This window comes from Pongo abelii, chromosome 10, assembly GCF_028885655.2.
Source record: "Pongo abelii isolate AG06213 chromosome 10, NHGRI_mPonAbe1-v2.0_pri, whole genome shotgun sequence".
Classification (NCBI taxonomy): Eukaryota; Metazoa; Chordata; class Mammalia; order Primates; family Hominidae; genus Pongo; species Pongo abelii.
Window position 1 is genome coordinate 12,762,059 of NC_071995.2, and position 25,148 is coordinate 12,787,206.

Genomic DNA, 25,148 nt, shown 5'->3' on the forward strand with positions numbered 1-25,148 from the left:
CAAGGTAAGTTCACTTATTTGAGGGCATTGGCTAAGGAAAAACATATTAAAACTTGGTTTCCCTTTAATTGGTATTTGGGCTCAAATACTGCAAAATAAAAGAGCAGCTTTCCTCCCTTCCTATCAAACTAGTAAGCTTAGAATCAAGCAGAGACCTGGTATTTCACTGGTTTTTACTATGTCCTACCCTCATAGAAAAAGAATCATCACATCACACTGGGCTCTTCACCAGGAAAGCAATGTGCATTTTATAAGCTGATTTAAGATCTTGGAAAACAGGGAAGTGCTCAGAGTCTACACTAGAACTCCTTCCAGTTTACTGAAAACAAGAGCAGTTCTGAAGCACAGGCTATTTCTCATTCTTATTCCCAAACACAAATGCTGCCAGCACTGAACTAAGCAACAGCCCTTCGCAAATCTCTCTTGCAGAGACTGATTGGCTGACTGACTGATTTAGAGACAGAGTTTCACTCTGTAGCCCAAGGCTGCAGTGCAAGTGGCGCAATCACGAGTCTTACTGCAGCCTCAACCTCCCCAGCTTAAGTGATCCTCCCACTTCAGTCTTCCAAGTAGCTGGGACTATAGGTGTGCTGGCAGAGTATTATTTAAAATGCAAACAATAAAGCTGGGTTTTGTGTCTGAAACAGTCTTATTTACATCACAGCAAAGCAAAACCAGCTACTGTCTTAATTTCTTGCTGAAAAGAAAGGACAGACACTTTTACTTTTCCACTGTTTTATTACAAAAATCAACATTTCATTTGTTACAATTCAGCTTATTTATTGTAATAATCAAAAAAGGGGTTTTATACAAGGTATTTTTATACAGTTTATAATTAAAGCACTTATTTTACAAAAGGAGGGAAGTGAATAAGTGGACTAGGGCTGACCAAATGTTGGCCATTATAATATAAATACATCCTTGCAAAGCACCATCGTACCAAAGTCGATGAACAAGAAACACCAGCTGACTTTAAGACAATGACGAAGATTAAAGCTTAAGGGAAAAAAATAAAGGATAAACATCTGAAAGCAGCACCAGATCCTTCACTTGCAAATAAGGCTAGTCCAGTTTAATCTTCTTGGTATCCTCTCTACTTTTTAACATTTTTCCTTACTAACCCATATATTTAATTTCATGTAATATTGGATTTAATCAGACTTTAAAAGTGTTCCCTTTAATACTCATATTTAGGCATTAGATATATAGAATATATATCTATATATAAATATATCTCTATCGCCCATCCTGCTTATATTTGATTAAAAAACAAAACAACCAAAATGGACAGTTAAGCAAAAGCATGTTGTCTTTAATTCTTTGGTGTTGCTTTTGGGCAAACCCTAAGTGATGGTGGGGAATCTAACAGTTTTTTAGGTCTGTACTCTGCTTCTAAGTACAAGAAATCATTTAGTTTGTAATTCTATCTGTAAAGTCATGGAGATTTTTTTCAGCAATAAACTCAACAATTTAAGAATGCTTTATGAAAAAGAAAAACAGCAAAGTTTACCTCAATTGAAAGAGGGTGAGGGTAGAGTCAGTAACTGATTAACGTAAGACTCCACCTTCCACTCCACTCAGGTACAGGCTTTACGAGACGCAGATCAAGTCAGACAATAGCCTGAGAGTGTGAATTCACAATACTTATAATTTAAATTTTAAAAAAATTACAAACGTATAATTTTATCCTTGAGGTCCAAAGTCTTCTACCGTAAAACGTTGAGAATTTCAAAAGCTAAATTTCGAAACTATTATAAAATGGTGCCATCCCAAAAGTCAGAAGCCACACATGCACTACAAGTACTTTCTAAAATCATCTTTCTCTTCGTTCATTTTAGGCTTAAGAAGTACCAAATACAATTAAATTCCTTGGGTTTAAGAATTCTGATAATGTTTTAAACACTTGACTATAAGCTTCTTTAGGACTCAGTCCACACTTAGTGCATAGTCTTATCTGTAGATGCCCAAATATTTGTCCACCTACTGATAACTGGTCAACACACTCATATCCACACTCTAGATCAACTATGGATGCCATATGTAGACTTAAGCACCACACATTTATTAAGAGCTGACATATTTCGGATGTGAAAAGTCCAAGATTTTTGTTTCTGAATCTTGTTAGATACGTAATGCTAACCAATATGTAATTCCTATGGCATGCAAATCAATGAAGTGGGACAAATCTTCCCCTACAAGAAATAAAACAATTCAAAATATGACATTTCTAAGAATCTAATCTAGGCAGCAGCAGCCTGTTTACTGCATAGAAGTAGGCGTGCTTAACGCATACCTCTTCAGTCTCTATTATGACTACTGGTATCAAGTCACATAAATAAACACACTTCATTAACACACTAGGTAAGCCACAGCTATTAACTCTACTGGAAGTATTCTTCATTAATAGGGCTTTATAGCAAAAGAAAAAGATGATCCTCCAAAACTGCTACCTAATACAGATGATGGCTATTTTTATACCTTCAACAATGAGTTTCCTTCATATAAATTACTGACTTTAGGGTATTTTTAAATGATAAAGAAATACAACCCTCAAAATCATCTTAAAATTGTACTGCTCAAAGCCCCTTCCCCCAATTACTGGCCTATATTAGATTAAAATGTACTTTAAAGTCTTCATTTCTAAATACCTATCATCTCTGTAGAATAGCTGTTCTCAAACTTACTAAAGAATCAGAGATCTCTTGGTAATGTATCACAAGTTATTTTTATATTAAAATTAAAGTAACTACATAATCTTCTGCTAAACAGACATCTTGTGATATGCTGTAAGAGTGGCAGAAAGTGCCAAAGGCATAATAAAATTTCATGGAAGAAAAATTAATAGTCAGAAAATTCTATCCACCAACTCTCTTTTTTTCCTGTGAATGTACTATTATCTGACTTAAGCAAACAAAACTCCTTAAGTCACTATTCAGAAGACCATGACTCTGTTGGAGCCAAGTCCAGGCCTTAGTTATAAAAGACCACTTCAATGCAAAATAGCTTACTGTGGTGCACAGAAAGTATGTTATGCTCAAGTTTATTTCTTGGACAATTTTAATCACATCAGTTAGTGCACATATTTTAGGACACATGTTCAAAATAAATACTTTTGCATATAAGGAATCTAATGAAACATTATTCATTTTCCCCCTTGAACAATGAATTTAATATACCAAATTTAAAAAGCCCTTTTCTTTTTTCCCCCTAATTTGTGGTCTCATGTTTTTCCTCTCAACTTTTCCAATTACAGCTCATGTTTAATAATCAATATACAGTTTACTTAAGCTTAACTGTCCATGTAACCTAAGGCTCAATAAATCTTTCCAAATTTGACAATTCTCTCATTAAAAAGTACTCCCAGAAATATTAAGAATCCATCTCATCTACCCCAGAAAGAGAACACTGAGATTAGGCTGAACTGCCTTCAAATAATTTTAAACAAATTGGCACACAAATTAGTATTTTGAAGAAGAGGCCATTGCCATCGCAGTGCAAGCACATGGACTGAGATCCAACAAGGCAATATTCTTCTTAGTTAATTAGAGTGCAAGTCTCCACATGGGAAGCCCACCAGATCAAGATGCACATTTAAAAATGTAAACATATAGAATTCTCAAATTCTAACTGACACCCAGATATTGCTAACCTTTCCATCTTCATTTAAGCATCAAGTGCCCTGTATATCACAGAATCCAAGTTCAATGTCCATTTTGTCTGACACTGTGGGCACTTAGTTCCAGCAACGGGAAGAGTTCATGCTTGTCTGTTTTAGGACTCTGATAGATTTACCATTTGCTTATATGCAAAATCAAGTGCACCTGATTCTTACAGTCTCCAACAATCAGCATTATTCTGAAACCACAATTTTATCTTCAAAAACTTTACTTAGGTATTTTTAAATTGCATGAACAGTTACTTCACCCTTGCCAAAATTCTGAATCCTTTCTTCCACTGTTTTTTCTTGGGCCCTGAAACCCAGAGAAGGCCTTTGCAAGACAGAATTTAAAAAGGAAAAAAAAAAAATTCAATAATTAACTGACCAACACCTCTTAAGCTAAAAATACATTAGTTTAAAACCATTCAATTTTAGCAGAAAAGTGCTAGACATGTAAAAAGCAGGAAACGAACTTCTGGCAAGGTGGCAGAGCAAGTGCTAGAATCATTCCACAGGTCAGCCCTGATAGCTGAAGATGTAGCAGCCCCAGTACCATACATGACAGCAGGTCAGGCAGATCACTAAAGAGGCTTCCATTATTCCCTTCCACCCAAAATCTGACAGCTGACAAGTTAACAGTTTGCCTTCTCATTTAATCCTCATTGTTAAATTTGTTAAATTATCTTAATCCATAATGGGTAAGAGAGGAGCCACATAAAAATATGAGGTGATTACAAGAATAATTTGTGGATAATTTGAGAACAGCCTAACATTCACAGTGGGTAACAGAAAGATATTAAATTCATGTCACACATTAGAAGAGGTATGTATGTAGACATTATTCTGAGAAAAACCGGCCTAAAGAACATGAAAACATCACAAACTGTTAATATAGGGAAAATCCTGATAAGAAAAAATTCTTTTTAAATAGATTGTCTCTAACCAGAACATATTTAAATGTTTTACTCAGAAAAAAAATATATATATATTATATATAAATGATTTCATACTGTGATATATGCTGAAAGTAGTGCAAGGATATATGATTAATTTACAACAAAAACATAATGGTTAAATTTTTAATTCTTAAACATTGTCTATATGTGTTGTAAAAAGACATTTTAATGAGCATTAAAACAATCTTGGAAGAAGAGAAATAATATGTCTAACTTTTGATCATTATGCAAAACCAGCAGTCAAATTGAAGAGCTAAGCCTACGGGGGAATGGAGCTAAAAGAAATATTAAAATCAAGTTTAATTTAGAAAATTCCATTTAGGCAATGCTTCAGCTTAAAAAAATCATGGTATCTTAGCAAAATGACTTACCAAGTTGCTGGAGGAGGCAGCAAGGTAAACATACCTAGAGAAAAAAATTCATTTTGACAGAGGTATGGATTCTAAAGGTAGGGATAGAGACTTGCACACACACACAGCTTATGGCATCTTACCAGAGGGCTGATCTCTCCTACAACAGCAACACCCAGAATGGGTTTTTAGAAATATCTACCTTCCTCACTAACACTGTTGGATTCCTAGAGAAAACAAAGCCCTTCATCTAAGGTTAGTATTAATTCCTTTTTATTCCTTTCATCGTTTCTTACTTGTTGGCCCTCAAATGTTAGTTAACTGAAGGCTATCTGGCTACATCCATGTATCTATGGTTTGCTGCTCTGAGATGGACTTAGTTTTTCTTCTTCCTCTTTTTTATTTTTGGTATCAATAAAGCCCAGATATTCCTGGTCAGTGATGCCTTTATTATTCCTGTTTCCTTTGTACTCAGTTGCTTCACTGGGTTTAAGGCATGCTTTGTGTATTTAGTTTGCAAAAATAAAACTTTTAGTACAAATTTTTTTTATACAAACTTTTATGGCACAAGCAGCAAATCTGCTGTTTTAAGAAAATATATAAATATCCTTTTCTTCTGTACAAATATCTCCAGTATTCCCTACCCCATTTTATAATTTTAACTGTACATGGTCTGCCTCATCCTTCTCTAATAGCTCCCTCCCCCCCTCCAGATCTCAACCAAATTTATATTTACATTTTTACGTTGGAGGCAGTCAGAGGAGGAGGGCCCCTCCTCAGGAGGAGTCTGTACAGGGAGAGGGTGGCGGTGGGTAGAGGTGATGAGAATAGCTCCTCTCTGTGTATGGAGAAGGTGGGCAGCTTTCATAGTTCTCCTCTGCTGACAAGTATTGGCTTCGGGGTGTGGGAGGTGGGGGCACAGGTTCTGAATCATAGTTCAAGTCACTGGTATAGCCCTTGGCTGTTGCCACTGAGGTCATTCTCCGACTAGGAGCATAGTCACTGTCACAAACATCTGTGCTGCAGGGTGTGGTGGGGGGTGCAAAGTGCCGGTAGCTATATGGCCTGTAGCTGGTATAGGAAGAAAATAAAGAGAAGCAGTTAGTTTTACAAAAAAAATGATTTTCCCTCTCAGAATAGAGGTATTAGATGTCAACTACACTATGAAAACAATAAGCTACTGCAATTTAAATTTACACAGACCAAGAGGCAATTTTCAATGGCAGATTCGCTGAGGAAGATAGCAGGTACTTTCTTATTTGCAAATAAGAAAATGAACAGCATGGGAATGCAGAGGTGAATTCAATCTAGCCTCTGGTTGTGCTCTTATATCTTCAAGTTAAACTGTATCACAGAATAAAAAATGACTATTCAAATTTGTTCTGCAGTTTCATAGCCCATGGGAAGAATGGGTTTTTACATATTTTACACTACTCAAACATGTCAGCATTCCCTCAACATTCTTTACTCCAAAATTAACCTGATGAATAATTAATTTAATGACATCTGAAGTCTTCATTTCTTTCTTCTGTACAAATCTGTACAATTTCTGTACAGTCCAGGCTGGATTTTGGTAGACAGCCTCAGGGGCATAACTATTCCACTGCTGTTATCTTAGCAAAGGGAAATTGCTGTGGTTGGCGGAAACGGTTTTCATTCCCTGTGTATAGGTAAGTACCTGTCATAAGAGCAGCTTTAAACATCAAAATGATAAAATTTAAATGCCCATAAAGGGTCAGTGAATTTTCTAATGTATATTTCAGAGGCCTAGTTTATTTCTTACACTTGTTTATCTTTATAAGTGATGTACAGTTGTTAGGTTTGTAGCACTGCTAACTAAAGAAAAAGGCATTGGAAAGAGAGAAACATACTAGTGAAAATAAGATCTGACCTAAGTTCTGCCTTTTCTGTCATTCCTACTTCTATTTTTAACTTCTTATACCTGTTTATTCTAAATATGGTAAAGCTGATCTTAAATTTATCCCAAAGATTTTTTCATAAGCTTTCTCATCAAAGTGACTACAAGAGAAGGGGAAAACCAAGTTAAAAACTGATACAACGATTCATAAAACACCTAGTGATACAGAGCACCACAAGATAATATATCCCAGGAACCCAGGATGCAAACCATTTGATATCACTTGGGCTTGCTTCAAAAGAAATGGCTGCCAGATTGTTCACAGTTACAGATCAAACTCCTTGTTCTACTCTGTCTCCCCTTCTTACTACTGCATTTGATTAGTCTTTAAAAAAGAAAGAAAGAAAGAAAGAAACCAGCCTGGGCACCATAGCAAGACCCCGTCTCTAGAAAAAATAAAAGAAAGCTAGCCAGGCGTGGTGACACACACCTGTAGTCCCAGCTACTTGGGTGGCTGAGGCAGGAGGATTGCTTGAGCCCGGGAGGTGGAGACTGCAGTAAGCTGTGATTGTGCCCCTGCACTCCAGCCTGGGCGACAGAGCAAGACCCTGTCTCAAAAATAAAAATAAAAATAAAAATAAAAAGGGTGCAAGGCTGCCAGAGACCAAAAGTTATGTGACCCACTGAGCGAGTTCTCAAAAGCTTTTACTATCAATACTGATATGATGTCACAGTTTGTTTTGTTTAACTTTTTGTCCAATCAGGTGTCAATCCTTGGTGAAATTTCTAAAGTCAACATTTAAAAGTCCAAATACTTCTATTTTCATGAAAAAAAAAAAAAAAAGAAAACAAACTGAATTAATAAAATTTTTCATGTCCCAGTTTAGACCAAAATCTCAACAAATGATGTAAGTTTTGACTCAGAGGAAACAGAAACTGGGCTTGTACGGAAAATAGTTAAGCAAGAATAGTTTTTTATGCAATCATGTTTATTCTGATGAGTGCCTTAGTCAATTTGAATTAAGGACATTACTTTTAAAAAATAAAATTTTGTATCTTTCTCCTTTCTCAATTTTCAGGCTTCTGCTTTTTCTGTTTTGGCTTCCTAGAAGAAGAAACTTGTGGCAGGGAAAGCAACATTACAACAAATCATTAAAACAATCAGTTCACAGCCAAGGCTATTTCAGTCTTATCTAAACTGAAATGAGAATTCTGAGTGAGATACTTTAAGTGGTTTCCACTTTATTTCTACACATGGGTGAGGTCATATCAGGCCAATTTGACTGAAATGCTAGGAAAGATAATAGAGGATTATCTAGAGAGGATAGAAGATAGAAAAGATTATCTAGAAGATAACGGGCACTTGAGGGATGCCCATAAACCCTGGGCACTTCAGTGTTTAGACAGAAACTCTGAAGCTACTGATGGTCTGTTGGCCTTTCAAGGAACATAGAAGTGGAAAATGATACAACAGTACTTGACCTGCTCAACACACTTTATAGACTCATAAATTAGCAAAAAGGAATAATTTCATCTTTTTTGGCTTACAAATACACTTTATTTATTTCAATCTTTATTCCATGCAACTACATGAGAAATTTTTCACTCCAAATTGTAATAGCATATGCAAGCAATGGCTGAACTTACATTTCTCTCAACTTTTCTAAAATTCTGTGCTCTGAGTATGTTGCTGTTTTAAACTCTCAATTCTACGAACCAATCTTATCCCAGTATTTCATTCTTAGAATATCAAACTATTTTGAAACCAGTCACTTTGGTGGGTAATTCCTCCTTAGAATACTGCCAAAGCCTGAGGCTGTATTTTATTATTATAAAAGCTAGCATTTGTGACTCTCTTTAAAAAAAAAAAAAAAAAAAAAAAGTATAGGCTGGGTGTGGTGGCTCACACCTGTAATCCCAGCAATTTGGGAGGCCAAGGCAGGTGGATCACCTGAGATCAGGAGTTCAAGACCAGCCTGGCCAACATGGTGAAACCACGTTTCCACTAAAAATACAAAAATTAGCTGGGCGTGGTAGCGTGGATCTGTAATCCCAGCTATTTGAGAGGCTGAGGCAGGAGAATCGCTTGAACCTGGGAGGCAGAGGTTGCAGTGAGCTGAGATCATGCCATTACACTCCAGCCTGGGGGACAAGAGCGAAATCCATCTCCAAAAATTTTTAAAAAAGTATAACGTCCTGAAAGGAAAGGATTTGTGGTAGAGGCAATGTCAGTACTACCAAGACAAGATGCCTAGTCTCTCTCTCGTGACCATCGTCTACTCATTTGGGGCTATATCAGGTCCACAACTAAAACACTTTCTAATAAAAACTGCACCTTATTTTAGAGGAGGATGTGTATTACCTGTATGACCTATGAGTGGAAGGACTGTTTGAAGAATATCCAAATTCCATAGTGTAATGTGATCGCTCTGTGGCTGGGGATGGTGGAGGGTTCAAAATCTAAAAGAAAAAAATAATTAAAATATTAAAATAACAACATAGAAACTATCAGACTTTCTTTCAACTTTTCTTCCTTCATCTCTATTAGTGTTTCTTTACAATACACTATTAGCACAATTCTTCTTTTCCAAAGAATTGACCTCAAACAGTACTTTGGGACTATGGCTTCCTCATTCCTTAAGACTTCATCGTGGCTAAAAAGTGCAAAGTGACAAAAACGAAAATCTGTAACCTAACAATCATTGCTCAGCACATCTAGGTCCTGGTTATTTAAAATTATAAGTATTTAGAGAAAAATTATTAATTTAGGAGAAATTCCAAGTGTGCTTCCTCTTTTGGGAAGTCATAAAATGAAGGCCCTAATCCCTCAAGAGGTACCAATCAGTAGTTATACTTTTACTTGAAATGTGAAATTAATGTCCAGTGCTTTCAAGTATTCTGGTTACTACACAGTAACTTAAAAGATTTATAAGCATGGAGGGTGGTGTGTGGTAAATCCTTTGGGCCTTTTATGCCTAAATTTTACATTCAAAAACTACTTTTACATTACTATCACTGATCACCCACATTTAAATGAGTTAAAAAATCTAAGATCTTATGTATGTTGCATTCAAAGGAAAACAGACTACTTACTGCAGGGAAGTAAGTGCCTTTGGTGCTTGAAGAACTACTTGATGATGCTCCTGTAACATGGGCTCGGTCATAGGGGGGTCCACTGCTTCCCCCCATGATACTGAGGGAGCTGATCATTGATTTACCTCGAGACATTCCTAAAATAAAAGGAGGTTAAAAACTGAAGATGAGTAAGATATATAAAAATGTATCAAGCAATTTTATTCAACAGTAGGATTACAAATATCAACAGTGAAGTAGTCTGATTTTAAAATAACTTACACTCTTTTCCTATAATTGAAAACATTTAATGGAGAAAGGAAATGAACGTTCTCTAGAAGTCAATGCTTCCAGTGAAAGAGCTGGCCTAGAACAAGGCCAAGAATAGCTCCCACCTTCTCCCTCCCCTGGCAGAAGCAGAGCTATTTAAAATAAGGGCTTTTCAACCTCTTGGAGGATTTGAAAGGATTATAAAGGGTAGAGGTTGTGAGGCAGGCCATATTAAATACCAGACTTGCTCAAAAGAAAACAAGAAAACATTTTTAAGGCACAAACAACATATGAAAGAATATTTTTTCATCTAATGAATATAAATGTTGCTAGAATCAAAACTACCAGTGCTAAAGAAGAAATTCTATTTTTTCCAAGAAGCTTCCCAAATTCCACTAACTGAAAATAGGTATGGCAACAAAGAAACATTACCATTAACGGTTTAAAAACCATGTTTGTCTACTTAAGAGTTACACCCATAGTAAGTTCCTATTTTCAGAGGGTTTTTTCAAGGCACCGCCTTCTCCATATTCATTAAAAGGAAGGCTTCTTTTAACTAAGGGCACCAGAAAACATTAAAAAGAACGCCAGTTCCCTAGAGCAACACGGCCTACCCAAGTGTAAAACTTCTGGCTACTCAGCTATGCGTAAACTAGCTCTTTGTCCCCTATTAGCACATGAAGTCAGGAGAAAACATAAGACATATTCCTCCCTTCTATCATCCAGCTATTTACAAATCTTTGTTGGCTGAAGGGAATCTTATATAATTTTTGGCTTCCTTTTATTCATGGGCTCCATAGTACTAGAGGTTCCCTGGTGGTGAACTTAACCTGTGGTTTACAACTCTTTCACTAAATGACTGGCTGATTCACCTTCCGTAGCATGCATCCAGAATTGCAGTCAGAGAGGCTTAGAGCTTGCATATGTATTTGCTTTATATGCTCTGACAATCTACCAAACCATATCTAAGGCCTTCTGTGTAAAGAGAAGGTGCTAATAGTAAAAAAGAACGTTTGTTCTTATAATTGTTTAAACTCAGAGTAATATGGTTTCGAACAGACTCTAGGTAGTATTCTTTTCCACAGTGGAAACCTGGCAGTCTTGCAGGACCAAAGACTTGATTCTCAATGGATCCATCCTGACTCACCTGGAAGAGATCCTGACAAAGAACCTGGGTGTGGCACATAACCAAGAGGCACAGAAGCTGGTCCATGAACTACATAGTCATTAGTCATAGTTTCCCCATCTCCCTTCATACGTGGACACAACATCCTCTGGCAGATAAAGTATATAGTTCCAGACACAAAAATGGTGACAATTACACCAATAACAGAACCAACTGTATTGGTGGCCTGTGGTGCTGGTTCTTCAGTTGGATCTACAATGAAGAATGCAGTATGGTTATTTAATAGAAAAACAACTGTATATTCAAAATAGTAATCAAAAAGAGGGCTTGCTAATAGGATGTGAAGTTATAAGCCTAATGAAGATAATTTATAAACCCTTTTCTTTTTTATGAATACATACACACCACGCCCCGAAGACATATGGAATAAATGTCATCATTAGGAATCAAAATGAACTACCCTTAAGTGAAGACAGAAATAAAACAATAGGTTGGAAAGTGTAATTGTAAACCGATAGAAACAAAGATGGTAAATGAAGTACAGATTTAAACACCATTAACAAGCTTTAAATAAATAAACAGATAAAATCCATTCTACTTCATTCTATATACCATACAAATGAACAAAGTTATTCCAAGATTTTGGGAAAAAATTTATGACCAGAAGGGATAAACCTAGAAAAATCATCAAATGTTTTACCTGGAATGGTGAAGAAGCCAAAATCAGCTCTGAGCACGTGTTAGATTTTAGATTTGAATAGTGACATTTAGACCTGATGAATGAAAACTGGAAGCTAAAGATGAGCCTCAGCTCTCAAATCCCCTATGCTGCTGGCCTTCAGGCTGTCTAGTTGCCTGAGACCAAGGAACATAAGGTCTTTAATACCTGACTACTGGAGGACTCACAAAGAAAGGGCAGATTGCCAGAAGAGGACCCTGCCCCAGGGATTCACCTTCCCTGGATCCCTGAGCTACCTGAGGCTTTAAGAAGCAGAGGGCATCAATATCAGAGGTAGAGGGAAAGTGAGCTTATTGAAATTAGAGCATTACTGTTTCTATTCAGAGGGAAAATTCTTCCATTCTCAACAGTTAAATTTTATCTCACAGTTGCAGATCCTTTAAAAAACTTCCTCCTGTTTCATCTTACCTCAAATCTCCCATCCATATAGCTAAACTCATCCTCTGACAGATTATATGAAAGAAATGCATGAAAATGACATCTCTAAGTTATATAATATGTAGGGATTATCATTTACAAATTTAGTCTGTGGAATCTGAGGCACAGACTCTTTTTAGTCCTTGAGAACAACCGTCTCATCTTTTCATTCCTTTGTAGTCCCCTAACATTCCTTTGCAATGCCAAGCTTCAGGAAAGAAAAGTTTACATTCACTACCCTCAATTCCTAGTCTCTGGGTCACACCGTAAACTCCCTGAAATCAGACTTCCACCCTCACCACTGCACTGAAACTCTTCTGTCAACAGTCAAAGTTCTACTATTTGCCATATTCAATATATTCTTCATTTCACTAACCTCTTTACACAATACTGCTGGCTCCTGTTTTCTCTTTAAAAAAAGTCTGATCAATATTCTTCCAAGATACCACTCTCTTAATTTTACCATTTCTCATTATTCTTTCTCTGCTTCCTTTGTTGGCTTCTCTTCTGCCTGCATCTTAAGTGCAGGTGCTTCCCAGAAAGATTTCTATCACCTACTATTTTCCTCCTCTGCTTACTGTCCTGGGAGATTCTATCTACTGTCACAGCTTTCATTATTATCAATAAACTAAAGAGCACCAAATCTCTCTTCTGAGCCACAGTTCCTTATAATCAACTTCCTGAAGAGCTTCAGTGGGATATTCCATGACTACCTCTCAGGCAACACATCACAAACTGAACTCACTGTCACCATATCAGTCATTTCTCCTAGATTCCAGGGGTAAAGAGACCATAAATGAAGTCATCTAGTATAAGATAATAAAAAGTGATGGGGCTTGTGGCAAAGTACATGCCTGCCTAAAGGCATTTAACGTAAATTAAACATCACATCAATCAAACATTACATCTGCAACCAAGATGTGGTATGGTACTTTGGTTTTCAGTTCCTGCTATATATCCCATTTAATGACTCCAGTCACTCAATGAGGTACCTGTGGGTCAACTTAAACTTATCAACTATATCTAAGTGGTTACCAATTCCTCTTTATTCTACTTCTGAAACAACTCCGAAATCTGTTCTCTCCCTGCCACCCCCACTCCTCCTCCTCATGATTTAGATCTTTATCATCTTCTGCCTAAACTCTAATCACTTCCTTTTTAAATTACAGGCTGCAAGTCATTCGTAAATGGTGAGAATGATTTAGTGGGTTACAACCAGCTTTGAAAAAATAAAACAGAAAACGTCAGAAAGCATTCTATATAATATGGGTAAATATTTAAGTGTTGTGTGACACCTTTTTAAATGCATGAGCTCACATCTCTATATTCCTCTTGATGCAATCAGAAGAAGTTTGAAAGCAATCAATCTAACAGATTTCCCTGCCTATAAGCTTATCACCTCCAACCCACTGGCTTTACAACTTCTGTATTGCTTGACCATGCTAGTGTTTTTCTTGAAATTTTCAGTGACTCTCTGCTCTCCATTGTTAATATTGTCTAGGCTCTTTAGAAGAAAAGCATAGTCCTCTATGATTGTACCTTTACCTATGTTATCTCTTGCTGACACCCCTCAACAGAGCCTGTATTTTGGCAGTCCCATTACATGGAGTTTCCCAAAGGTGCCTGTTTCACCCTTCTCTGCTTTTGAACAGTATATTCCCTCTGCCAAAAATGCAATTTCTCCACTTAATCTACATGATGAACACTATTCATTGATCAACACCCAGTCTTTTTTTTTTTTTTTTTTTTGAGACGGAGTCTCGCCCTGTTGCCCAGGCTGGAGTACAATGGCATGATCTCGGCTCACTGCAACCTCCACCTCCTGGGTTCAAACGATTCTCTTGCCTCAGCCTCCTGAGTAGCTGGGATTACAGGCGACCGCCACCACGCCCAGCTAATTTTTGTATTTTTAGTAGAGACGGGGTTTCACCAGGTTGGCCAGGCTGGTCTCGAACTCCTGACCTCGTGATCCGCCCACATTGGCCTCCCAAAGTGCTGGGATTACAGGTGTGAGCCAGCGCACTGGCATAACACCCAATCTTAAATACCATTTTTCTAAGATGCCTTCCTTGATCAAGTCCATCTTTGTCCCTAAAAAGCTGACTACTCTCTCATTTCTACTGCCACCTGTGTAGATTTCTATTACAGCACTTATACTCCATAATCAATGTATCTACTATGAGCCAGGCTATGTGTTTTTTAGGCTAAATGATATATATGTTAAATCATTTAATTTTCTTGCAGGCATCAGGCTAAGCATCATTCTTTTCATTTTGAAGATGAAGACCTGTAATTCCAGCACTTTGTGAGGCCAAAGTGGGTGGATTGGTTAAGTTCTGAATTGAATTCAGACCAAATGAATTCTTTTCTTTTTTTTTTTTTTTTTTTTTTTTTGAGACGGAGTCTTGCTCTGTCGCCTAGGCTAGAGTGCAATGGTATGATCTCGGTTCAATGCAACCTCCGCCTCCTGGGTTCAAATGATTCTCCTGCTTCAGCCTCCCAGTAGCTGGGATTACAGGCACGCACCACCACACCTGGCTAATTTTTGTATTTTTAGTACAGATAGGGTTTCACCATGTTGGCCAGGCTGGTCTCGAACTCCTGACCTCAAGTGACCCGCCCACCTCGGCCTCCCAAAGTGCTGGGATTACAGGTGTGAGCCACTACGCCCGGCTGATTTCTATGTATCTAAATGATTTGACAATTCTGTAACTTTGGTTATAGTAAAATAATATTTACTCTTTTCTAGTGCTTTACTAAATGTTTCTGTGAAGATTTCTGTGCATAAGAAAACTGCTATGTTTAAAGAATTACTGAAAGCAAAACATAAAAAAACCTTCGCACAAAAATTAGCTTAATATTAATACTTATTACTTAGGAAATCTCAATAAGTAAACCTCACACATAAGAAAAAAAATTGTTTAAATTCTCTGTTAAGAGTAATTTATAGATCTCAGTCCTACTTACAACAATCCAGTTCATCTGACTTGTCACTGCAATCCACATTATGATCACACTTCTTGTGCTTTCCAATGCACTGACCATTGGCACAACGGAATTGATCAATTAAACAAAGCACTGGAAAAAACATAAACAGTTTTCTTATTTTTAATATCAGGTAAAAAACTCTGGCAAGAATCAAAAGGTGCTTTCTGAATACAAATGAAAAACAAATTAGACTTTTAGCTGTAACTTAAATATTATTCTCTGGAGTTCCATTGGTTGAGAGAGAGAAAAAAAGGGTAGGAGAAAAAACTCCAGCAGGAAATTTCCTATTTTATTCTTTTTTTTTTTTTTGAGACAGAGTTTCGCTCTGTCACCCAGGCTGGAGTGCAGTGGTGCGATCTTGGCTCACTGCAAGCTCTGCCTCCCGGGTTCACACCATTCTCCTGCCTCAGCCTCCCAAGTAGCTGGGACTACAGGCGTCCGCCACCACACCCGGCTAATTTTTTGTATTTTTAGTAGAGATGGGGTTTCACCATGTTAGCCAGGATGGTCTCGATCTCCTGACCTCGTGATCTGCCCGCCTTGGCCTCCCAAAGTGCTGGGATTACAGGCGTGAGCCACCACGCCCGGCTTATTCTTTATATTAAATTCCCTCTGTCTCTAAAGAATACTAGAGAACTTGGCTGGGTTGTTTTTACCATGGGAAAAGTTAGTAAGGGAAAGTGAAGAATATAAAATATGTTAGAGCGTAATTAATAAATCCACTAATTCAGAGCTCATTGGAAACAGGGCCTATTTTTATATACTGAAGGCCTAATATATTTTAGTTTCATTTCTCAATTTTCAAAGCTTATTAATTTGTATAAATCTTATGCATATGAAGTGAATTAAAACAGTAATATGGAACAGGGCACTATGATCAGAAGTGATAGTCATATGTACTTGAAAAACCCCAACTGACACTAAGCCAAGTAATACTGAATTTTAAACAACTGAATGGGAAAAAAGGATTGCATGCTGAGGCACTGAGGAATTCTGGATACCTTCACAATTCTTCTCATCTGATTTGTCCTGGCAGTTTGCATCTCCATTGCATCGGAAGGCACCATCAATACACTGCCCACTGGCACACTGGAACTGGGACTCTGAGCATACAGGACAATTGAGTTCATCACTGTGGTCTTCACATTCAGTAAACCCATCGCACCGCCAAGCCACAGGGATACAGTCAATCTCCCCCGTGAAACAAGTAAACTGCTGAGGAGAACATGTTGGAGGTTCTTCAAATGAACAAGGAGAAGGGGAGTGACAAAAACACAATCATGGTCACACAGAAGTACAAACACATACCTGAGTGAAGCTCATTTAATAATTAACATACACAAAATACTTTATAATAAATATGATTTATAACTATCTCATCTATTCAAAGAAGAAATAAAGGTTTTCACATTACTTCCTTTACATTCACTATGAGCTTTTGCCTGCAAAACTATAAGGCAAAAGTTTTTCATATATTGTAATCCAAAACAGGATTATAATATTTGCAATCCGTTACAATCTCACACACAACCTAGGAATAATCACTATAATTACCAAAGATTTTAAAGTTAGCCTAGCACTCAAAAGTTTTCTAGCTCTAAGCCTCTCAAAGGATAGTCCATGAACCCTTAGGCGTTCCTGAGACCTCTTTCAGGGGACCCCCTAGGTAAAAACTATTTTTATAATAACATTAAGATGTCATTGCTTTTTTTTGGCTATGTTTGCACTGATGATACAAAAGGAATAGTGAATAAAACTTGGTACCTTAGCAGACTCAGGCAAATGACAACAAACTTTACTAGTAATCACTGTACTATACGCAGCCACACGTGCACAGTTTAAACAAACACACACAAAGACCAACTTCACTTAAGAATGTTATTGATGAATCAATACAAAATTATATTAAAATCAACCCAAGTGTATGCCTCTTTAATATTCTGATCAATCAAATGTCAATTATGCATAAAGCTCATGTTGCAAACCTAAGCATGGTAGTTTCTAATGGGAAAGCATTTGTTTTGAGTTGTAAATGCAACTCAAAATGGAATGTCATTTTTACCTGAAAGAATGACTGACAGGTAAATTATACAGTAGTTATTTATACTTGTCTGTTAGTGAATTATCTAGAGAACCCATAACCTTATGATATGACCAGAGGTCAGAAAACCCTGTTAACTTCACAACAATATTGCAGATTACAGGTGAACATTTTACATGGGGAATTTTAGGGATTATTTAATAAGAGCCTATTATGTATTCAGCACTACACTATCTATATTGTGTGGAGAATTAAAGTAGATAAAATATATCCACGTCCTTAAAGCAGTTTGAATTTGGTTGGGGATAGAAAGAAACTAATAAACATAAAACAAAGGACACTACTTTGAACTGCATGTCATGCAAACTGTGTGACATAGTTTGGATATTTGTCCCCGGAAATCTCATGTTGAAATGTAATCCCTAATGTTGGAAGTGAGGCCTGGTGGGAAGTGTTTGGATCCTGGGGGTAGATCCCTCATGCCTTGGTGCTATCCTCCTGATAGTAAATGAACTCTTGGGAGACCTGGTTGTTTAAAAGTGTGTAGCACTCCCTCTAGCCTACTCTCTCTTGCTCCCTCTTTTGCCATGTGACCTGCCTGCTCACTCTTCACCCTGGCCATCAAAGTTTCCTGAGGCCTATCCAGAAGCTGAGCAATACAGCTGGCAGAACCATGAGCCAATTAAACTTTTTCTTTACAAATTACCCAGCCTCAGGTATTTCTTTATAGCAATGCAAGAATGGCCTAATACACAGTTGTATACATCTGTCAAAACTCATTTTAATACATACATTAAAAATAATTGCTAAATGTGCAAGCAAGAAAAAAGGCCCTTTAAAAGATATTTTCAAAATGGAAAATGAGATCCTTGACTCAGTTTTATCCATGTTATCATTAACATAAAGAGAAATTTTTCTAGGATTTGCCTCACTTAAAGTAACAGTCTAGCACCCTGATGGGGAAACACATGCTATTTTTTTTTTTGGTGGGGGGGGGGTAAAGTAACCATAAAATTTACCAATTTAACCACTTTAAAGTGCATAGCTCAATGACATTAAGTACATTCACATTATTGTGAAATCCCTATTTTTAAAAATTTCAAGTACCAGAGCTTAACTTTTTGTACACATCTGATTTCCCTGACTACGCTGTATGCTATCTCAAAGATCTTCAAATCCCCTACAGTCCAAGCACAGTGCCCATAGCTGCTACTGAATACATGCATTATTTATTTTTTAAAAAACTTATAGTTTGAAGAATAAAATTTACTTGTAATCCCACCCACCTGATCAACAATTTTTATATGTTGAATGCATATTCTCTTTCAATATTTGTTTACAGAAATATATATTTTATGTACTTGTCATTTTGGCAACATTTTTACATCAACTTTGTGATTATAACATTTAATAGCTATATAAACTCAGTTATTTTACTTAATAATTTTCATACCATTAGAAATTCGCTTAAAAATTTCTGCCACTGTAGATAATAGTATGATGTAGTCTTTTTCCTTCAGTTGAATTAACTCAGAATTATCCCCAAAAGGAGGATATCTGAATTAAGGGTATGAATACTATTATGGTGCCTGATACCATCATACTATAATTTAACAAAGGAATGTATCTATTTGTTATACCCACTAAGTGATTAAACCAATTTTACTATAACAGCATCACTATACTCAGTGATATCTTTTAAAAAATCCTTTTCTACTAGATAAAGAAGCAATGGGAATTTGCTGATGGATTTGAACAAAAGAATATTCTTTCCATCAGACACATTCCCAACAATGACACATAAACTTAGAGAATCTAGAATTTAGTAGAGAGAGATTATAGGAGGTAGAATTAATTCATTTTGTTACCTTTTGGGAGAGGGGAGGCTACTTTAGTATTAGGAAGCATACTCATTCACAGGCTGAAAAGTGTGGTAATATATACGCAATGAAATACTATTCAGTCAAAAAAAAGTAGGAAGTCCTGTCATTTGCAACAACACAGATGAACCTGGAAGACATCCTGTTAAGTGAAATAAGCTAGGCATAGAAACACAAATACTACATGATCTCACTTATATGTGGAGTGTAAAAAAAGTCAAAGAAACAGAGTAAAATGATGATTATGAGGCTGGGCAGGGTGGCAGAGAAGAATAACAGAAAAGCCTAGTATAGTACAAATGAATGGAATACAAGTAACCAATTAAGTTAGTAGACAGAGCAACCTCAATGCCTAGTCATAGAAGTCTAGGCTTAAGATATGGAATATGTTTGCATTTAAGGTTGCACAAGAAAATTACAACATATTTACCTCCACATGATAGCTCATCTTGAAGCAGAACCAGGTGCATGGGACAAGAACACCTTGTAGTACCATCCCCCTTTACAAGACAAATATGTGAACAGCCACCATTATCCTGAGCACAAGGGTGCTGTCCTGCAAAGAGAAGAGAAGAGGTAAGGATGGGGAGAGGAGGGGGAGAGAAGGGGGAGAGGAGGGGGAGAGAAGGGGGAGTGGAGGGGGAGTGGAGGGGGAGAGGAAGGGGAGAGGAGGGGGAGTGGAGGGGAGAGAAGCGGGAGAGGAGAAGAGAAAAAGGGACAACCCTGTCAAAACTATTTATGAAAATCAAATGTATAATCAGCTTGGACTTTTTTTTTTTTACTTTTATTATTATTATTTTGAGACAGAGTCTTGCTCTGTTGCTTAGGCTGGAGTACACTGGTGTCGGGGGAGTCTTGCTCTGTAGCTCAGGCTGGTGTGATCTTGGCTCACGGCAAACTCTGCTTCCCAGGTTCAAGTGCTTCTCCTGCCTCAGCCTCCTGAGTAGATGGGATTGCAGGTGAGCGCCACCATGTCTGGCCAATTTTTCTGTTTTTAGTAAAGATGGAATTTCACCATGGTGGCCAGGCTGGTCCAGCTTGGACTTTTATTTCCACACAATATGATTCTCCACTCAATCTCTACACAACCTACAAGAAACTACTTCTATCTAACCACTGTCTTTATATATTTATATATAAAATATTTTAAGGTAATGGTAAAGCTCATGTTAATTTTTGTGAATATGAAAAAATGTTTACTGAAACTAAAAAATTGGTAGGGAGAGGCCGGGTGCAGTGGCTCACGCCTGTAATCCTAGCACTTTGGGAGGCTGAGGCAGGCGATTGCCTGAGCTCAGGAGTTCGAGACCAGCCTGGGCAACACAGTGAAACCCCGTCTCTACTAAAATACAAAAGAAATTAGCTGGATGTGGTGGCATGCACCTGTAATCCCAGCTACTCGGGAGGCTGAGACATAAGAATTGCTTGAACCCGGCAGGTGGAGGTTACAGTGAGCCAAGATAGTGCCACTGCACTCCAGCCTGGGCAGCAGAGCAAGACTTCATCTCCACAAAAAACAACAACAAAAAATTGCTAGGGAGAATGCTGAAACTTAAGTATTATTCTATTTAAAATATAAGAATTCTCCTATATTAAGATTTTTAACTCAGAAAATCCGTATTTCTGACAGACGATTTCAGTCAAAAAGTGTATCTTAATGAGGAATCCACTGAGAATTAAAGAGTTATTAGAGAAAAAAATTTAAAAGGCACATGTAACAGAACAATTCAAAAACAAAATTATTTGGTCAACTGCAAAAGGTAACTTGTAATACTATAAATGTCTAACTTCCTCGTACATGGGCTAAGTAAAGAAACCACTAGGCAACTTTTCAAAGTCTGTTTCACAAGTTGTATTTTTAAAGAATCATTGTTTGGAATTTTCTGCTTGGCCTGTATTAAAAGCAACTTGACATCCGTTGTCACAAAATATGAACATCTAATATAAGCCACTGTTTATTATTTGACTCTTTTCCACAATAACATTGGTTCTGCTTCAGTTTGTGTTGATGAGACTGCTACAAATGAGCATACTGTCCAAAACAGACATCACACATTATATAGAATATATAGCCTATGTAGCAGTGTTTCTCAACCTTTAATTCCATGACATTTTTGATAAAAATCCCATTCTCTTTAATATTAGAAATTTGAAAAAATGATTTACCTAATATACAATCATATTTGAATAGTTATTAAATAAAACCTCTCCCTTGAAATTCTGAAAATCTTGAGATTTTCTGTAATAAAATATTCATATATCGACTAAATAAATAACTTAGGTTTGATATCATTATCATATTTCTATTAAATGTTCAGCCTGAGCTACAAGTCATACCATAAAATGACAACAATTTTTAACTTTCTAATTCTCAAATACTTGTAACTTTACTTCTAAATTCATGAACTGTACCAACATAATGAACACTTGTACAGGGCTACTCCTGTTTCTTCACTCTCCTTTCACGCTTAAATTCAATTTAAAAGCACTGAGCTGAGAAGTTACAGAATTTCAATAATTGTCTCTCTTGTACTCAATTTAACATCGGCATTCCTGGTACCATCATGCAAGATCGACAGTAGTGATTGCTAGGAGGGCACTTTTTAAAAAACGTTTTGCATATATAAACTCATTTATTCCTCTCTATTAGTAGGGTAATTTTGATGACAGATATGAATTAAGAACTAGGCCAAGATGACTAGCCATTTTCAAAAAAAAAATAAGAAAATATTTCTGGCTACTTTTCTTTTTTCCTGGGGCTCATGGAGATGGCTATTTTTCTAAGCTGGGAATTGAAATATTTATCCAAAAGGGAGGAAAAAACCAAGCACCTACTGATTAAACAGAGTCTTCTCTATGTTTACACACTAATTTTTAGTTTGTTTTGCATAAGAGTAAGATTAACCCATTATAACTATATTCATCATTATATAATTTTTACTTTTTTTCAAGCTATGGGGGAAGTATAGAGAGGGAAGAAAAGAAATAGAATGCTTTATGTTATCAGTATTCTCAAAGGAATTGAAGGAGAGAAAAACAAGGCATGATAAGCAGTCATTGTTGTACCAGGAAATATTCTTTTTTAACGGACAAGACCCATGCCTTTCCCCCATTTCTGGTTTATGAGATTATGTTTAATTTGGAAAAGCTCCCGGGTAAGGTTGACATAAGGCTTTAAAAGCATGAAGAGGCTGGGTGTGGTGGATCACACCTGTAATCCCAGCACTTTGGGAGGCCAAGGTGGGCAGATCACTTGAGGTCAGGAGTTCAAGACCAGCCTGGACAACATGGTGAAACCCTGCTTCTACTAAAAATTAAAAAAAAAAAAATTAGCGAGGCATGGTGGCATGCACCTGTAATCGCAGCTACTCTGGAGGCTGAGGCATGAAAATCGCTTGAACCCGGGAGGCAGAGGCTGCAGTGAGCCAAGATCGTGACATTGCACTCCAGCCTGGGCGACGGAGTGAGACTCCGTCTCAAAAAAAAAAAGCATGAAGAGTTCAAAAAAAATGGCAAAAAAGTGCATGAAAGTCTTAAAGGAAACAGAGTTTAAAAATACACAAAAGTACATATTAATTTATTATAACACATGATTCCTCCAATTAGCTTTATCCCATTAACACTTACTGTATTCTTGAAGGTTCAGCTCCTTTACTGCATGAATGTCACTAAGCTGAGCAATTCGAGCTTGGACTTTGGTTCTACCCTCTCGACCTGTCATGTCAATTTTTTCAATCATTTGCTGCTGTTTATCAATCCAATAGAGCCAGTTTTCAAACACAGTAAGTCCCACAGGCTGCAAGATATTGGAGTCTTCTAATACTATCCGGTTAGCACCTTGGAAAAGGAGAAAATTCAACAGAAATGACTCATGTGGGTCAAGTTATACTTTTGGTAATTATTTACTGACTACCAGTTAGATTCTACAGGTATAGAAAAGAAAAGAATAACAAGATCTCTACCACAAAACTTAAAAATCATGCTAAGACATACACTAGAAAACAGCTAATAAACTAGATATCAATATGCAATCAAGAGCAAGTAAGTGCCCAATATGCAGTAAATATTCTAGTTCATAGAAATGTAGAAAAGAACTTAGTAGTTTGAAAAACCCTAACTTATATATACAACAGATAAAAATGGCACTTCTCTGGAGGAGCAGTGGTGGTGGACCCAGAGTTCTGAGTATACCTGAGGCATCTATGAAGAACAGCTTCACTCTCACCCCACCTGGCTTCTCAGAACACAATTAGAAAAAATGACTGACTCACCCCAAGGTAAGAATTATTTCTAATCATCTCAGACACAGAGCCATCCAGACTCTGAGGAGGCAACTTCTGCTATTGTTGAACAGTGAGAAAGTTATTTTATACAGTGGGGTAAAATCTGTGTTCATAGCCCCCACCCTGCTTTATTCATAGTTTCTCCCTCACTCAAAAAGAAAAAATACACTCATTCCTTCTTTTTCATAACAGTCCTTCAAATATTTATAGAAACTTCATGGTTCCTAAGTCATGAGTTCAGTCAAACAAAGACATTAGCTGATATTCTGGAAGTATCAAGGAAAGTTCCAGGAAAGGGGCAAGCATAATGCCAACTTTTTAATAAATGAAGAAAAGTGGGGAGATATTCCAGATGGGAAGGCATTGCCTAAGTCAATATTCAGATGGTAGGCTAAGCACAAGTTTACTTGTATATTCTCTCCTAAAACTCTACTAATATGGTGATTTAAAACATTTTAGGCCGGGTGCAGTGGCACACACCTGTAATCTCAGTAATCTGGGAGGCTGAGGCAGGAGGATCATGTGAGCCTAGGAGTTCGAGATCAGCCTGGGCAACATGGCAAAATGCCATCTCTACAAAAAATATAAAAATTAGCCAGGCATGGTGGCATGCGCCTGTAGTCCAGGTACTCAGGAGGCTGAGGTGGGAGAATTCCTTGAGCCAGGGAGGTCAAGGCTGTAGTGAGCCAAGATCACACTGCTCCGCAGCCTGGGTGACAGAGCGAGACCCCGTCTCAGGGAAAAAAAAAAAAAATGAAAGAAAGAAATAAAAAGAAAATCATTTTTAAGGTATAAACCCATAAGGACAAAGAAGGCAGAAGAACAGAAGAGAGCAGGAAAGTGATATAAATTTTGGAAGTTGGAGAATAGATAGACCAGGGATAATGACACAGTAGCCCAGAGAAAGCTAAATGCCTACAGCCAGTGAAGCTAACAATGAAATCAATTAGCTCAGCAAGTGGAAGCACCAGGTATTTTCTTTTTTTTTTTTTTTCTTTTTATTATTATCATTATTATTATTATTATTATTATACTTTAGGCTCTATGGTACATGGAACAAAGGTAGGAGTTATGTGGCTGGGGCTGAAAGAGGAGTACTAATTGAAAATATGTGTAAAAAGTTACACAGCAATGTTCTCAGTATTTTTAAGCCTCATACTAAATACAAACAGCTAAGGATCACCAAATATTTAAAGAAAACCTCCATCTTTAAATTTGAAGCCCAAGACAAACACAACAAAGGAACGTGGAGGAAAAGATACAAAAGCAGAAGAAAACAAATAAATACCAATTAAAAAAAAAAAAAATCTAAAGAATAGACTGTCTTCAGAGGGGCAGAGCATTTGGAGAACAAAAAAGAGCCCTTGGAAATTAAAGATATCCAAAAATTTCAAAGAAAAATGCAACAAGAGGTTTGGGAGACAAATTTGAGAAGCTCTCCTCAGAAAGCATAACAAAAACACAAAGCGATGGATAATAGGTGAGAGAAATACAGTTACAGTCAAGAAGC

At 37.0% G+C, this 25,148-nt stretch overlaps 1 protein-coding gene across 7 annotated transcripts in view; it reads right to left on the bottom strand.

Moving 5' to 3' along the window:
- Nucleotides 1-718: 718 nt before the first annotated feature.
- LRP6 (LDL receptor related protein 6) overlaps nucleotides 719-25,148 on the bottom strand; it is a 152,059-nt gene continuing 127,629 nt past the window's right edge. For 5 of the 7 annotated variants that reach the window (XM_063712036.1, XM_054526844.2, XM_024256882.3 and 2 more), the window contains 8 exons: nucleotides 22,983-23,192; nucleotides 19,786-19,911; nucleotides 16,436-16,672; nucleotides 15,414-15,524; nucleotides 11,312-11,542; nucleotides 9,916-10,052; nucleotides 9,185-9,282; nucleotides 719-6,035 (listed from right to left, as the gene is read on the bottom strand). In XM_063712036.1, the coding sequence (XP_063568106.1) occupies nucleotides 5,741-6,035; nucleotides 9,185-9,282; nucleotides 9,916-10,052; nucleotides 11,312-11,542; nucleotides 15,414-15,524; nucleotides 16,436-16,672; nucleotides 19,786-19,911; nucleotides 22,983-23,192 (1,445 nt within the window). In that variant the 3' untranslated portion in view covers nucleotides 719-5,740. The remainder of the gene's footprint in view (nucleotides 6,036-9,184; nucleotides 9,283-9,915; nucleotides 10,053-11,311; nucleotides 11,543-15,413; nucleotides 15,525-16,435; nucleotides 16,673-19,785; nucleotides 19,912-22,982; nucleotides 23,193-25,148) is intronic. The other 2 variants (XM_054526841.2, XM_054526840.2) reach the window with 1 other exon arrangement.